This window comes from Gallinula chloropus (assembly GCF_964237585.1).
Source record: "Gallinula chloropus genome assembly, contig: HAP1_SCAFFOLD_503, whole genome shotgun sequence".
NCBI lineage: Eukaryota > Metazoa > Chordata > Aves > Gruiformes > Rallidae > Gallinula > Gallinula chloropus.
The window spans coordinates 20,856-35,551 of NW_028168543.1; the positions used below are offsets into that span (position 1 = coordinate 20,856).

Sequence of the window (14,696 nt, forward strand, 5' to 3'; positions counted from 1 at the left end):
GGAGGGAGTGTTGGTGTCCCTGAGGGTTGGGAGGATCTTCAGAGGGATCTGGACAGGCTGGACCCATGGGCTGAGCCCAGTGGGATGAGGTTTAACAAGGCCAAGGGCAGAGTGTGCCCATGGGACACAACAACCCCCAGCAGCTCCAGGCTGGGGGGAGACTGTCTGGAGAGCTGTCAGGCAGAGAAGGCCCTGGGGGTGTTGGGGGACTGACCACGAGCCAGTGGTGTGGCCAGGAAAGCCAAGGGCATCCTGGCTTGTGTCAGCCCCAGCGTGGCCAGTAGGGCTGGGGAGGGGATTGTGCCCCTGGGCTGGGCACTGGGGAGGCTGCACCTCGAGTGCTGGGTCCAGTTCTGGGCTCCTCAGCATCAGAAGGACATGGGGGTCCTGGGGTGAGTCCAGAGAAGGGCAACCAGGCTGGGGAAGGGGCTGGAGGGTGAATCCTCTGAGGAGCAGCTGAGGGAGCTGGGGGGGTTGAGCCTGGAGCAAAGGAGGCTGAGGGGAGCCCTTCTCCCCACCTCCCCTGCCCTGCCAGGAGGGTGCAGAGAGGTGGGGGATGGTCTCTGCAGCCAGGGGACAGGAGATGGGCCAAGGGGCAATGGGCTCAAGCTGCCCCAGGGCAGGGGCAGAGCAGGTGGGAGGGGAAAGTTCTTCCCTGGGAGAGTTGTGGGGCTGGGGAACAGGGGCCTGGAGCAGGGTCAGGGCTGGAGCAGGGTCAGGGGGCTGGAGCAGGGTCAGTGTGATAAGCAGACACACTAGGAACTGTTCTCAACCCGACTCTGACTGTAAATAGGTGACCAGGGCAAAGGGGAACCAGCATTTCATCACTACCAACAGCCTCAAAGAACCTCAGGCCTTGCTGAGTCGGTGTCTGTGGCAGCCTGTGGCTGTAAATAGGTAAACAGGGCAAAGGGGAACCACTCTTTTATCATTAGCAACAGCCTGATTAATTAACCAAATGAATTAAGCAAATAAGACACAGAACAGAAGGTAGAGGAGGACTATGAGGGACCAGGATGACCCCCAGCAGCAGCTTACTGGGCCACAGGAGAACACCAGGATGTGCCACGTGTACCAGGAGCCAGGGGACTATAGAAAGGGGACTCCAGAGGGGTGAGGCACGTGCTGTTTGCTGGAGCAAAGGTCTCCCCCGGCCGCCCGGCGCTGTTTCGCCTGCTCACACCTTGCTAAAGAAACTGGGTTTGGAAACAGACAAATTTGTCAGTGGGGTTTGTAACAGTTGGGGGCTGGGATGGGGCTGGGGCGGGGTCAGGGGCCTGGAGCCTGGAGCAGAGGAGGCTGAGGGGAGCCCTTCTCCCCACCTCCCCTGCCCTGCCAGGAGGGTGCAGAGAGGTGGGGGATGGTCTCTGCAGCCAGGGGACAGGAGATGGCACAAGGGGCAATGGGCTCAAGCTGCCCCAGGGCAGGGGCAGAGAAGATGGGAGGGGAAAGTTCTTCCCTGGGAGAGTTGTGGGGATGGGGAACAGGGGCCTGGAGCAGGGTCAGGGGCTGGAGCAGGGTCAGGGCTGGGGCAGGGTCAGGGCTGGGGCAGGGTCAGGGATGGGGCAGGGTCAGGGGGCTGGAGCAGGGTCAGGGGGCTGGAGCAGGGTCAGGGGCCTGGAGCAGGGTCAGGGGCCTGGAGCAGGGTGAGGGAGGTGGAGCAGGGTCAGGGGGCCTGGAGCAGGGTCAGGGACCTGGAGCAGGGTCAGGGCTGGGGCAGGGTCAGGGGGGCTGGAGCAGGGTCAGGGGGGCTGGAGCAGGGTCAGGGGGGCTGGAGCAGGGTCAGGGCTGGAGCAGGGTCAGGGCTGGAGCAGGGTCAGGGGGCTGGAGCAGGGTCAGGGCTGGAGCAGGGTCAGGGCTGGAGCGGGGTCAGGGGCCTGGAGCGGGGTCAGGGCTGGAGCAGGGTCAGGGGGCTGGAGCAGGGTCAGGGGGCTGGAGCAGGGTCAGGGCTGGAGCAGGGTCAGGGCTGGAGCAGGGTCAGGGGGCTGGGGCAGGGTCAGGCCTGGAGCAGGGTCAGGGGCCTGGAGCAGGGTCAGGGCTGGAGCGGGGTCAGGGGCCTGGAGCAGGGTCAGGGCTGGAGCAGGGTCAGGGGCCTGGAGCGGGGTCAGGGCTGGAGCAGGGTCAGGGCTGGAGCAGGGTCAGGGGGCTGGAGCAGGGTCAGGGCTGGAGCAGGGTCAGGGCTGGAGCAGGGTCAGGGCCTGGAGCAGGGTCAGGGGGGCCTGGAGCAGGGTCAGGGGGCTGGAGCAGGGTCAGGGGGGCTGGAGCAGGGTCAGGGGCCTGGAGCAGGGTCAGGGCTGGAGCGGGGTCAGGGGCCTGGAGCGGGGTCAGGGCTGGAGCAGGGTCAGGGGGCTGGAGCAGGGTCAGGGGCTGGAGCAGGGTCAGGGGCCTGGAGCAGGGTCAGGGCTGGAGCAGGGTCAGGGCTGGAGCAGGGTCAGGGCTGGAGCAGGGTCAGGGGGGCTGGAGCAGGGTCAGGGGGCTGGAGCAGGGTCAGGGGGCTGGAGCAGGGTCAGGGCTGGAGCAGGGTCAGGGCCTGGAGCAGGGTCAGGGGCCTGGAGCAGGGTCAGGGGGCTGGAGCAGGGTCAGGGGCTGGAGCAGGGTCAGGGCTGGAGCAGGGTCAGGGGGCTGGAGCAGGGTCAGGGGGCTGGAGCAGGGACAGGGCTGGAGCAGGGTCAGGGGGCTGGAGCAGGGTCAGGGGGCTGGAGCAGGGTCAGGGCTGGAGCAGGGTCAGGGGGCTGGAGCAGGGTCAGGGGGCTGGAGCAGGGTCAGGGGGGCTGGAGCAGGGTCAGGGGGGCTGGAGCAGGGTCAGGGCCTGGAGCAGGGTCAGGGGGCTGGAGCAGGGTCAGGGGGCTGGAGCAGGGTCAGGGCTGGAGCAGGGTCAGGGGGCTGGAGCAGGGTCAGGGCTGGAGCAGGGTCAGGGGGGCCTCGAGCAGGGTCAGGGGCCTGGCCCAGGCTTAGAGCAGGGTCAGGGCCTAGAACATGACCAGGGCCTGGAACCTGGAGCAGGGTCAGGGCCTGGAGCGGGGCCTTGGGCGGGGCCGGGGCCTGGTCAGGGCCTGGGATGGGCCTGGAGCGGGGCCTGGAGCTGGGGCGGGGCCTGGGGCGGGGTCGGGGCCTGGCACAGGCTGCCCGGGGGGGTCGAGTCCCCGCCCCATCCCCCCCCAGGCCCCGCCCGGTCCCCCCGGGCCGCCCCCGGGGCCGCCGCGCATGCGCTTTGGCAGCGGCTTCTCCGCGGCGGCGCCGTGACCCGGAAGTGAAGAGGCTGAGGAGGCGCGACCCGGAAGTGGGGAGTGACGGCGGCACGCGCGAGTGGCTGAGCGGGGACCGAGCGGAGTCACCATGTGAGCGGGCCGGGGCCGGGGCCGGGGGCCGGGGGCCGGGGGCCGGGGGCCGGGGGCCGGGGGCCGGGGCCTGGGCCTGGGCCTGGGGCTGGGGACTGGGGCTGAGGCTGGGGGCTGGGGCTGGGGCTGGGGCTGGGCCTGGGGCTGGGGTGGGGCGGGGCTGGTCCTGGGCCCGGGGCTGGGCCGGGGCCTGGGGCCGGGGGCCGGGGGCTGGGGCCTGGGGCCTGGGGCTGGGGCCTGGGGCCTGGGGCTGGGGCCTGGGGCCTGGGGCTGGAGCCGGGCCTGGGCCTGGGGCTGCGCCTGGGGCCGGGCCGGGGCCGCGTCTCGTCTCTCCCGGTCCCGCTGTTCCCCCGTTCTCGACCAGGGTGCCCCGTCCCCCTCCCCCCACTCCCGTTGTCGCCTCCAGTGTCCGCGGAGTGCCCTGTGCCCCCCCGCCCCGGTGCCCCCTGTTCCCCCCACCCCAGTGTCCCCTGACACCCCCTGTTCACAACCCCACTGCCCCCGACCCCCTCTACCACCCCCCTGAGCCCCCTGACACCCCCTGTTCCCAATCCCAGTGCCCCCTGATCCCCCCTACCACCTCCCTAATCCCCCCAGTGCCCCCTGCCACCCCCTATTCCCAATCCCAGTGCCCCCTGACCCCCTCTACCACCCCCCAGTGCCCCCTGACACCCCCTATTCCCAAACCCACTGCCCCCTGCCCCCCTCTACCACCCCTCTGCCCCCCTCTACCACCCCCCAACACCCCCTGTTCCCAATCCCAGTGCCCCCTGACCCCCTCTACCACTCCTCTGACCCACCCTACCACCCCTCTGCCACCCTCTAAACCCCCCCGACCCCCCCTACCACCCCCGTTCCCCCCTCTAAACCCCTCTAATCCCCTCTACCACCCCCCCTGCCCCCCTCTACCACCCCCCCTGCCCCCCTCTACCACCCCCCCTGCCCCCCTCTACCACCCCCCAGTGCCCCTTTACCACCCCCTGTTCACAATCCCACTGCCCCCCGACCCCCTCTATCACCCCCCTGACCCCCCTGATGCCCCCCCATCCCCTCTAAACCCCCCTTGACCCCCTCTACCACCCCTCTGACCCCCTCTACACCCTCTCACTGCCCCCTGCCACGCCCTGTTCCCAATTCCACTGGCCCCTGACCCCCCTACCACGCCCCTGACCCCTCCTACCACCCCCCAGTGCCACCTGCCACCCCCTGTTCCAAATCCCAGTGCCCCCTAACCCCCTCTAAACCCCCCCTGCCCCCCTCTACCACCCCCTTACTCCTCTACCACTCCCCTGATGCCCCTGATGCCCCCTCAGTGCCCTCTACCACCCCCCTGATCCCTCTACCACCCCTCTAATCCCCCCTACCACCCCCCTGCCCCCCTCTAAACCCCTCTAATCCCCCCTACCACCCCCCTGTCCCCCTCTACAACCCCCCTGATCCCTCTACCACCCCTCTAATCCCCCCTACCACCCCCCTGCCCCCCTCTAAACCCCTCTAATCCCCCCTACCACCCCCCTGCCCCCCTCTACCACCCCCCTTCCCCCCTCTAAACCCCCCTGATCCCTATACCACCCCTCTAATACCCCCTACCACCCCCCTGGCCCCCCTACCACCCCCCTGCCCCCCTCTACAACCCCCCTGATCCCTCTACCACCCCTCTAATACCCCCTACCATCCCCTGCCCCCCTCTACCACCCCCCTGCCCCACTCTACCACCCCCGTGATCCCGCTGATGCCCCCTCAGTGCCCTCTACCACCCCCCTAACCCCCACTACCACCCCCCTAACCCCCACTTCCACCCCCCCGATCCCCTTTACCACCCCCCCGATCCCTCTACCACCCCTCTAATCCCCCCTACCACTCCTCTGCCCCCCTCTAAACCCCCCCTGACCCCCCCACCACCCCCCAGTGCCCCCTGACCCCCTCTAAACCCTCCCTGACCCCCTCTAGCACCCCCTGCCCCCCTCTAAACCCCTCTAATCCCCCCTACCACCCCCCTGTCCCCCTCTACAACCCCCCTGATCCCTCTACCACCCCTCTAATCCCCCCTACCACCCCCCTGCCCCCCTCTAAACCCCTCTAATCCCCTCTACCACCCCCCTGCCCCCCTCTACCATCCCCCTGCCCAACCCTACCACCCCCCTGCCCCCCTCTAAACCCTCCCTGCCCCCCTCTACCACCCCCCTAACCCCCACTACCACCCCCCCGATCCCCTTTACCACCCCTCTAATCCCCCCTACCACCCCCCTGCCCCCCTCTAAACCCCTCTGCCCCCCCCCACCACCCCTCTGCCCCCCCTTTACCACCCCCCCGATCCCCTTTACCACCCCCCTGATCCCTCTACCACCCCTCTAATACCCCCTACCACCCCCTTGACCCCCTCTACCACCCCCTTGACCCCTTCTAACACCCCCCATTGCCCCCTCCCACTCCCTGTTCCCAATCCCAGTGCCCCCTGCCCCCCTCTACCACCCCCCTGCCCCCCTCTACCCCCCTCTACCACCCCCCTGACCCCCTCTACCACCCCCCTGACCCCCTCTACCACCCCCCCGATCCCCCTGATGCCCCCCCTGCCCCCCTCTACCACCCCCTCTACACCCCTCTACCACCCCCTCTACACCCCTCTACCACCCCCCCGACCCCCCTTACCACCCCCCCGATCCCTCTACCACCCCTCTAATCCCCCCTACCACCCCCCTGCCCCCCTCTAAACCCCCCTGCCCCCCTCTAAACCCCCCTGATCCCCCCTCTACCACCCCCCTGCCCCCCTCTACCACCCCCCTGCCCCCCTCTACCACCCCCCTGCCCCCCTCTACCACCCCCCATTGCCCCCTGCCACCCCCTATTCCCAATCCCACTGCCCCCTGATCCCTCTACCACCCCTCTAATCCCCCCTACCACCCCCCTGCCCCCCTCTAAACCCCCCTGATCCCCCCTCTACCACCCCCCTGATCCCCCTTACCACCCCCCCGATCCCTCTACCACCCCTCTAATCCCCCCTACCACCCCCCTGCCCCCCTCTAAACCCCCCTGATCCCCCCTCTACCACCCCCCTGATCCCCCCTACCACTCCCCTGATCCCCCCTACCACCCCCCTGATCCCGCCTACCACCCCTATAATCCCCTCTACCACCCAGTGCCCCCCTCTAAACCCCTCTAATCCCCCCTACCACCCCCCTGCCCCCCTCTACCACCCCCCTGCCCCCCTCTACCACCCCCTCTGCCCCCCCCAGGAGCCTCCTGAACAAGCCCAAGAGCGAGATGACCCCGGAGGAGCTGCAGAAGCGGGAGGAGGAGGAGTTCAACACGGGGCCCCTCTCCGTGCTCACCCAGTCGGTGAAGAACAACACCCAGGTCCTCATCAACTGCCGCAACAACAAGAAGCTGCTGGGCAGGGTCAAGGCCTTTGACAGGTCTGGGGTCACCTCCCCCAAAACTGGGAGGGGGGTTAGGGGGTGTCCCTACTCCCCACAGAGGGACAAAGGGCACAGGGGACACCCTGGGTGTGTCACTCGTCCGGATTCCCTTACGCTGCAGGGGGGTGGGGGGTCCTCAGGGTGATCTTGGGGTGGCCCCTTGGGTCTCTAGAATGCTCTCTGGGGCCCTTGAGGTGAGTGTTGTGCCCTCAGGACACCCCAAAATGTGGTCTGGGGTCCTCAGAGTCCCCTTAAGTGTCACCTCAGGGTCCCCAAAATGCTCTCAGGGTGCACACTGTCCTCCCAAGACACCCCAAAGTGTGTTCTGGGGTCCTCAGAGTCCTTTTCAGTGTCACCTCAGGGTCCTTCAAATGCTCTCTGGGACCCCTGAGGTGCCTGTTATCCCCCCAAGACACCCCAAAGTGTGTTCTGGGCTCCCCAGAGTCCTTTTCAGTGTCACCAGAGGGTCCCCAAAATGCTCTCTGGGACCACTGAGGTGCCTGTAGTCCCCTCAAGACACCCCAAATTGTCCCCTGGGGTCCCCAGAATCCTTTTCAGTGTCACCACAGGGTCCCCAAAATGCTCTCTGGGACCCCTGAGGTGCCTCCTATCCCCTCAAGACACCCCAGAGTGTCCCCTGGGGTCCCCAGAATCCTTTTCAGTCTCACCCCGGTGTCCCCAAAATGCTCTCTGTGACCCCTGAGGTGCCTGTTATCCCCCCAAGACACCCCAAATTGTGTTCTGGGGTCCCCAGAATCCTTTTGGGTGTCACCACAGGGTCCCCAAAATGCTCTCTGGGACCACTGAGGAGCCTCCTGTCCCCTCAAGACACCCCAGAGTGTCCCCTGGGGTCCCCAAAGGCTTTTTGGGTGGCACCACAGGGTCCTTTAGCTGCTTTCAGGGACTCACATGGTGACTCTTACCCCCCAGAGACACCCCAAAGTGTCCCCTGGGGTCCCCAAAATCCTTTTGTGTGTCCCACCCATGTCCCCAAAATGCTCTCAGGGACCCCTGAGGTGCCTCCTGTCCCCCCAAGACACCCCAAAGTGTCCCCTGGGTTCCCCAGGGGAACTTTTGGGTTCCCCAGAGTCCTTTTGGGTGTCACCACAGGGTCCTTAAAATGCTCTTTGGGACCCCTGAGGTGCCTCTTGTCCCCTCAAGACACCCCAAAGTGTCCCCTGGTGTCTCCAGAATCCTTTTGGGTGTCACCCCAGGGTCCCCAGAATGCTCTCTGGGACCACTGAGGTGCCTGTTATTCCCCCAAGACACCCCAAAGTGTCCCCTGGGGTCCCCAGAGTCCTTTTCAGTGTCACCTCAGGGTCCTTAAAATGCTCTCAGGGACCCCTGAGGTGACTGTTGTGCCCTCAAGACACCCCAAAGTGTCCCCTGGGGGCCCCAAAGGCTTTTTGGGTGGCACCACAGGGTCCCCAAAATGCTCTCAGGGTGCACACTGTCCCCCCAAGACACCCCAAAGTGTGTTCTGGGGTCCCCAGAGTCCCTTTAGGTGTCACCACAGGGTCCCAAAAATGCTCTCTGGGACCCTTGAGGTGCCTGTTATCCCCTCAAGACACCCCAAAGTGTGTTCTGGGGTCCCCAGAGTCCCTTTAGGTGTCACCTCAGGGTCCCCAAAATGCTCTCAGGGACCCCTGAGGTGCCTGTTACCCCCCCAGAGACACCCCAGAGTGTCCCGTGGGGTCCCCAGAGTCCTTTTCAGTGTCACCTCAGGGTCCCCAAAATGCTCTCAGGGACCCCTGAGGTGCCTGTTGTCCCCTCAAGACACCTCAGAGTGTGTTCTGGGGTCCCCAGAATCTCTTTGGGTGTCACCACAGGGTCCCCAAAATACTCTCTGGGATCCCTGAGGTGCCTCCCATCCCCTCAAGACACCCCAGAGTGTCCCCTGGGCTCCCCAGAGTCCTTTTCAATCTCACCCCAGTGTCCTCAAAATGCTCTCTGGGACCCCTGAGGTGTCTCTTGTCCCCTCAAGACACCCCAAAGTGTCCCCTGCGGGCCCCAAAGGCTTTTTGGGTGGCACCCCAGGGTCCCTTAGCTGCTTTCAGGGATCCACAGGGTGCCTGTTACCCACCAGAGACACCCCAGAGTGTCCCCTGGGGTCCCCAGAGTCCTTTTGGGTGTCACCTCGGGGTCCTTCAAATGCTGTCAGGGACCTGAGGTCCCCAGAGTCCTTTTGAGTGTCACCTCAGGGTCCCCAAAATGCTCTCTGGGACCTCTGAGGTGCCTGTTATCCCCCCCAGAGACACCCCAGAGTGTCCCCTGGGGTCCCCAGAGTCCCTTTAGGTGTCACCCCAGTGTCCCCAAAATGCTCTCAGGGACCCATGAGGTGCCTCCTGTCCCCTCAAGACACCCCAAAGTGTCCCCTGGGGTCTCCAGAGTCCTTTTGGGTGTCACCACAGGTTCCCCAAAATGCTCTCTGGGACCCCTGAGGTGCCTCCTATCCCCTCAAGACACCCCAGAGTGTCCCCTGGGCTCCCCAGAGTCCTTTTGGGTGTCACCACAGGGTCCCCATAATACTCTTTGGGACCCCTGAGGTACTTCCTATCCCCCCAAGACACCCCAAAGTGTTCCCTGGGATCCCCAGAGTCCCTTTGGGTGTCACCCCAGGGTCCCAAAATGCTCTCGGTGACCCCTGAGGTGAATGTTGTGGCCTCGAGACACCCCAAAGTGTGTTCTGGGGTCCTCAGAGTCCCTTTAGGTGTCACCACAGGGTCCCAAAAATGCTCTCTGGGACCCCTGAGGTGTCTCTTGTCCCCTCAAGACACCCCAGAGTGTCCCTTGGGTTCCCCAGAGTCCTTTTCAGTGTCACCCCAGTGTCCCCACAATGCTCTCAGGGTGCACACTGTCCCCCAAGACACCCCAAAGTGTGTTCTGGGGTCCCCAGAGTCCTTTTCAGTGTCACCTCAGGGTCCTTCAAATGCTCTCTGGGACCCCTGAGGTGTCTCTTGTCCCCTCAAGATACCCCAGAGTGTCCCCTGGGGTCCCCAGAGTCCTTTTGGGTGTCCCACCCAGGTCCCCAAAATGCTCTCAGAGACCCCTGAGGTGCCTCCTATCCCCTCAATACACCCCAGAGTGTCCCCTGGGGTCCCCAGAATCCTTTTCAATCTCACCCCAGTGTCCCCAAAATGCTCTCAGGGACCCCTGAGGTGCCTGTAGTCCCCTCAAGACACCCCAAAGTGTGTTCTGGGGTCCCCAGAATCCTTTTGGCTGTCACCCCAGTGTCCCCAAAATGCTCTCAGGGACCCCTGAGATGCCTGTTATCCCCCCAAGACACCCCAAAGTGTGTTCTGGGGTCCCCAGAGTCCTTTTCAGTGTCACCCCAATGTCCCCAAAATACTCTCTGGGACCACTGAGGTGCCTCTTATCCCCTCAAGACACCCCAGGGTGTCCCCTGGGCTCCCCAGAATCCTTTAGTGTGTCCCACCCAGGTCCCCAAAATGCTCTCTGGGACCCCTGAGGTGCCTCTTATCCCCCCAAGACACTCGATAGTATCCCCTGGGGTCCCCAGAATCCTTTTGGGTGTCCCACCCAGGTCCCCAAAATGCTCTCTGAGACCCCTGAGATGCCTGTTATCCCCCCAAGACACCCCAAGGTGTCCCCTGGGCTCCCCAGAATCCTTTAGTGTGTCCCACCCAGGTCCCCAAAATGCTCTCAGGGACCCCTGAGGTGCCTGTTATCCCCTCAAGACACCCCAGAGTATCCCCTGGGCTCCCCAGAATCCTTTAGTGTGTCCCACCCAGGTCCCCAAAATGCTCTCAGAGACCCCTGAGATGCCTGTTATCCCCCCAAGACACCCCAAAGTGTGTTCTGTGGTCCCCAGAGTCCTTTTCAGTGTCACCCCAGTGTCCCCAAAATACTCTGGGACCACTGAGGTGCCTCTTATCCCCCCAAGACACCCCAAATTATCCCCTGGGCTCCCCAGAATCCTTTAGTGTGTCCCACCCAGGTCCCCAAAATGCTCTCTGAGACCCCTGAGGTGCCTGTTATCCCCCCAAGACACCCCAAGGTGTCCCCTGGGCTCCCCAGAATCCTTTAGTCTGTCCCACCCAGGTCCCCAAACTGCTCTAAGAGACCCCTGAGGTGCCTGTTATCCCCTCAAAACACCCCAAGGTGTCCCCTGGGATCCCCAGAATCCTTTAGTCTGTCCCACCCAGGTCCCCAGACTGCTCTCAGGGACCCTAAACCCTCCCTCAACCTCTTCCCTATGATCTCCAGCTCCCCTTTCCCCCCCTTTTAGGGACGCTGAGCCCCTTCCTTCTCCCTAAATGTGAAGAACAACCCCTTTGTCTGTCTGTCTGTCCGTCCATCCATCCCCAATCCCCCTCAGGCACTGCAACATGGTGCTGGAGAACGTGAAGGAGATGTGGACAGAGGTTCCCAAGAGTGGGAAAGGGAAGAAGAAATCCAAACCAGTCAACAAGGACCGATACATCTCCAAGATGTTCCTGCGCGGCGACTCCGTCATCGTCGTCCTGCGCAACCCCCTGATCGCTGGGAAGTAGGGACCCCTCCCCCCCTCATTTATACACCCCCCCACCCCCTTCCAAACAACACCCCTCCCCTAAAAGAAATATACAACCCTCTGCTTGTCCTTGTCCCCACCCCTTTGCCTGTTCCATCCCTCCTGGAGCTTCCCATGGGTGGGGGGGTGGGGGGTGGGGGGAGGGAACGGCACCCAGAGGGGTGTTTTGGGGGGTGGGTGGTTGCACTGGGAGTATCTGAGCTCCCCCCCTACACCCCCACCTCAGGGGGAGGGGAGGGAATTGGGGGGGGGGTCCAGACACTCCTCACCCCCTGTGGGAATAAAGCTGGAGTTTGGTTACAGTTGGAGTTGTGTGTCACAGCTGAGAAGGGGGCTTACTGGGGGAGTAGGGGGGCTTACTGGGGGAGCAGGGGGCTTACTGGGGGAGTAGGGGGATTTACTGGGGGAGTAGGGGGCTTACTGGGGGTCTGGGGGGGCCTTACTGGGGGATTGGGGGGCTTACTGGGGGAGCAGGGGGCTTACTGGGGGTGCAGGAGGGCTTACTGGGGGAGCAGGAGGGCTTACTGGGGGATTAGGGAGCCTTACTGGGGGAGCAGGGGGGCTTACTGGGGGAGCAGGGGCCTTACTGGGGGTGCAGGAGGGCTTACTGGGGGATTGGGGAGCCTTACTGGGGGATCAGGGGGCTTACTGGGGGATTGGGGAGCCTTACTGGGGGAGTAGGGGGCTTACTGGGGGATCAGGGGGGGCCTTACTGGGGGAGCAGGGGGCTTACTGGGGGAGCAGGAGGGCTTACTGGGGGATCGGGGAGCCTTACTGGGGGATCAGGGGGGCTTACTGGGGGAGCAGGGGGGCTTACTGGGGTGTCGGGGGGGCTTACTGGGGGAGCAGGGGGGCTTACTGGGGGAGCAGGGCGCTTACTGGGGGAGCAGGGGGGCTTACTGGGGGAACAGGGGGCTTACTGGGGGAGCAGGGGGGCTTACTGGGGGTGCAGGAGGGCTTACTGAGGGAGCAGGGGGCCTTACTGGGGGATCGGGGGTCTTTACTGGGGTGTCAGGGGGTCACTCAGGGAGCCCTTACTGGGGGCTCAGGGGGCCCTTGCTGGGGGCACTGGGGTCTCTACTGGGGGCACAGGGAGCCCTTGCTGGGGGCACTGGGGTCTCTACTGGGGGCTCAGGGGTCTTTACTGGGGGCACAGGGGTCTCTACTGGGGGCACAGGGAGCCCTTACTGGGGGCTCAGGGGTCTCTACTGGGCGCTCAGGGGTCTCTACTGGGGGCACAGGGGTTTCTACTGGGGGCTCAGGGGTCTTTACTGGGGGCTCAGGGGTCTCTACTGGGGGCTCAGGGGTCTCTACTGGGGGCACAGGGGTCTCTACTGGGGGCTCAGGGGTCTTTACTGGGGGCACAGGGGTCTCTACTGGGGGCTCAGGGGTCTTTACTGGGGGCACAGGGGTCTCTACTGGGGGCTCAGGGAGCCCTTACTGGGGGCTCAGGGGTCTCTACTGGGGGCTCAGGGGTCTTTACTGGGGGCACAGGGGTCTCTACTGGGGGCTCAGGGAGCCCTTACTGGGGGCACTGGGGTCTCTACTGGGCGCTCAGGGAGCCCTTACTGGGGGCACGGGGGTCTCTACTGGGAGCACAGGGGTCTTTACTGGGGGCTCAGGGGTCTCTACTGGACGCACAGGGGTCTCTACTGGGGGCACAGGGAGCCCTTACTGGGGGCTCAGGGGTCTCTACTGGGCGCTCAGGGGTCTCTACTGGGGGCTTAGGGGTCTCTACTGGGGGCACAGGGAGCTCTACTGGGGGCTCAGGGAGCCCTTACTGGGGGCACTGGGGTCTCTACTGGGGGCACAGGGGTCTCTACTGGAGGCACAGGGGTCTTTACTGGGGGCTCAGGGGTCCCTACTGGGGGCTCAGGGAGCCCTTACTGGGGGCACAGGGGTTTCTACTGGGCGCTCAAGGGTCTCTACTGGGGGCACTGGGGTCTCTACTGGGGGCACAGGGGTCTCTACTGGACGCACAGGGGGCCCTTACTGGGGGCTCAGGGGTCTCTACTGGGGGCTCAGGGGTCTCTACTGGGGGCACAGGGGTCTCTACTGGGGGCTCAGGGAGCCCTTACTGGGGGCTCAGGGGTCTACTGGGCGCTCAGGGGTCTCTACTGGGGGCTCAGGGGTCTCTACTGGGGGCTCAGGGGTCTCTACTGGGGGCACTGGGGTCTCTACTGGGCGCTCAGGGAGCCCTTACTGGGGGCTCAGGGGTCTACTGGGCGCTCAGGGGTCTCTACTGGGGGCTCAGGGGTCTCTACTGGGGGCACAGGGGTCTCTACTGGGGGCTCAGGGAGCCCTTACTGGGGGCTCAGGGGTCTACTGGGCGCTCAGGGGTCTCTACTGGGGGCTCAGGGGTCTCTACTGGGGGCACTGGGGTCTCTACTGGGGGCACAGGGGTCTCTACTGGGGGCACAGGGGTCTCTACTGGAGGCACAGGGGTCTCTACTGGGGGCTCAGGGAGCCCTTACTGGGCGCTCAGGGGTCTCTACTGGGGGCTCAGGGGTCTCTACTGGGCGCTCAGGGGTCTCTACTGGGAGCACAGGGGTCTCTACTGGGCGCTCAGGGGTCTCTACTGGGGGCACAGGGAGCCCTTACTAGGGGCTCAGGGGTCTCTACTGGGCGCTCAGGGGTCTCTACTGGGAGCACAGGGGTCTCTACTGGGGGCACTGGGGTCTCTACTGGGGGCTCAGGGGTCTCTCCCTGGGCCTCCTGACCTGCGCATCCAGCTACAGCGGCAGCTCCTCCTCTGGATCTGCGGTGCCCCCCCGGCCGGGTGCCTGCGGGGCCCCCCAAAGCTCCACCTGCAGCCCCCCCCCAGCCTGCAGTGCCCCCCCAGCCTGCAGCCCCCCCAGCCCAGGTACCTGTAGCCCCCCCGCCCAGCCCTGCCTGCAGCCCCCCACCCCCAGCCTGCAGCCCCCCCCCAGCCTGCAGTGCCCCCCCCGACCCAGGTACCTGCAGCCCCCCCCCAGCCCAGGTACCTGCACCCCCCCCCCCAGCCCTGCCTGCAGCCCCCCACCCCCAGCCTGCAGCCCCCCCCAGCCCAGGTGCCTGCAGCCCCCCCCCAGCCTGCAGCCCCCCCCCAGCCCAGGTACCTGCATCCCCCCACCCCCAGCCTGCAGCCCCAACCCCAGCCCAGGTACCTGCAGACCCCCCCAGCCCAGGTACCTGCTGTGCCCCCCCCCCCAGCCCAGTTGCCTGCAGCCCCCCCCAGCCTGCAGTGCCCCCCCCGACCCAGGTGTCTGCAGCCCCCCCCAGCCCAATTACCTGCAGCCCCCCCAGCCCAGGTACCTGCAGTCCCCCCCAGCCCAGGTACCTGCAGCCCCCCCAGCCTGCAGTGCCCCCCCCAGCCCTACCTGCCTGCAGCCCCCCCCCCAGCCTGCAGTCCTCCCCCAGCCCAGGTAC

The 14,696-nt window shown here is 65.4% G+C and overlaps 1 protein-coding gene across 1 annotated transcript; it reads left to right on the top strand.

Annotated features, from left to right (window-relative positions):
* The first annotated feature begins 3,243 nt into the window (after positions 1-3,243).
* On the top strand, positions 3,244-11,272 carry SNRPD2 (small nuclear ribonucleoprotein D2 polypeptide). The gene is made up of 3 exons (XM_084280813.1): positions 3,244-3,338; positions 6,572-6,751; positions 11,094-11,272. Coding segments are annotated over exons 1-3 (357 nt in total). The 5' UTR covers positions 3,244-3,336; the 3' UTR covers positions 11,269-11,272.
* Positions 11,273-14,696: the final 3,424 nt, after the last annotated feature.

Excerpts from the sequence above, each read along its gene's own strand:
- SNRPD2 (XM_084280813.1), top strand. Across the intron at positions 6,752-11,093 it reads AGGGTCAAGGCCTTTGACAG|GCACTGCAACATGGTGCTGG; the intron begins GTCTGGGGTCAC and ends AATCCCCCTCAG.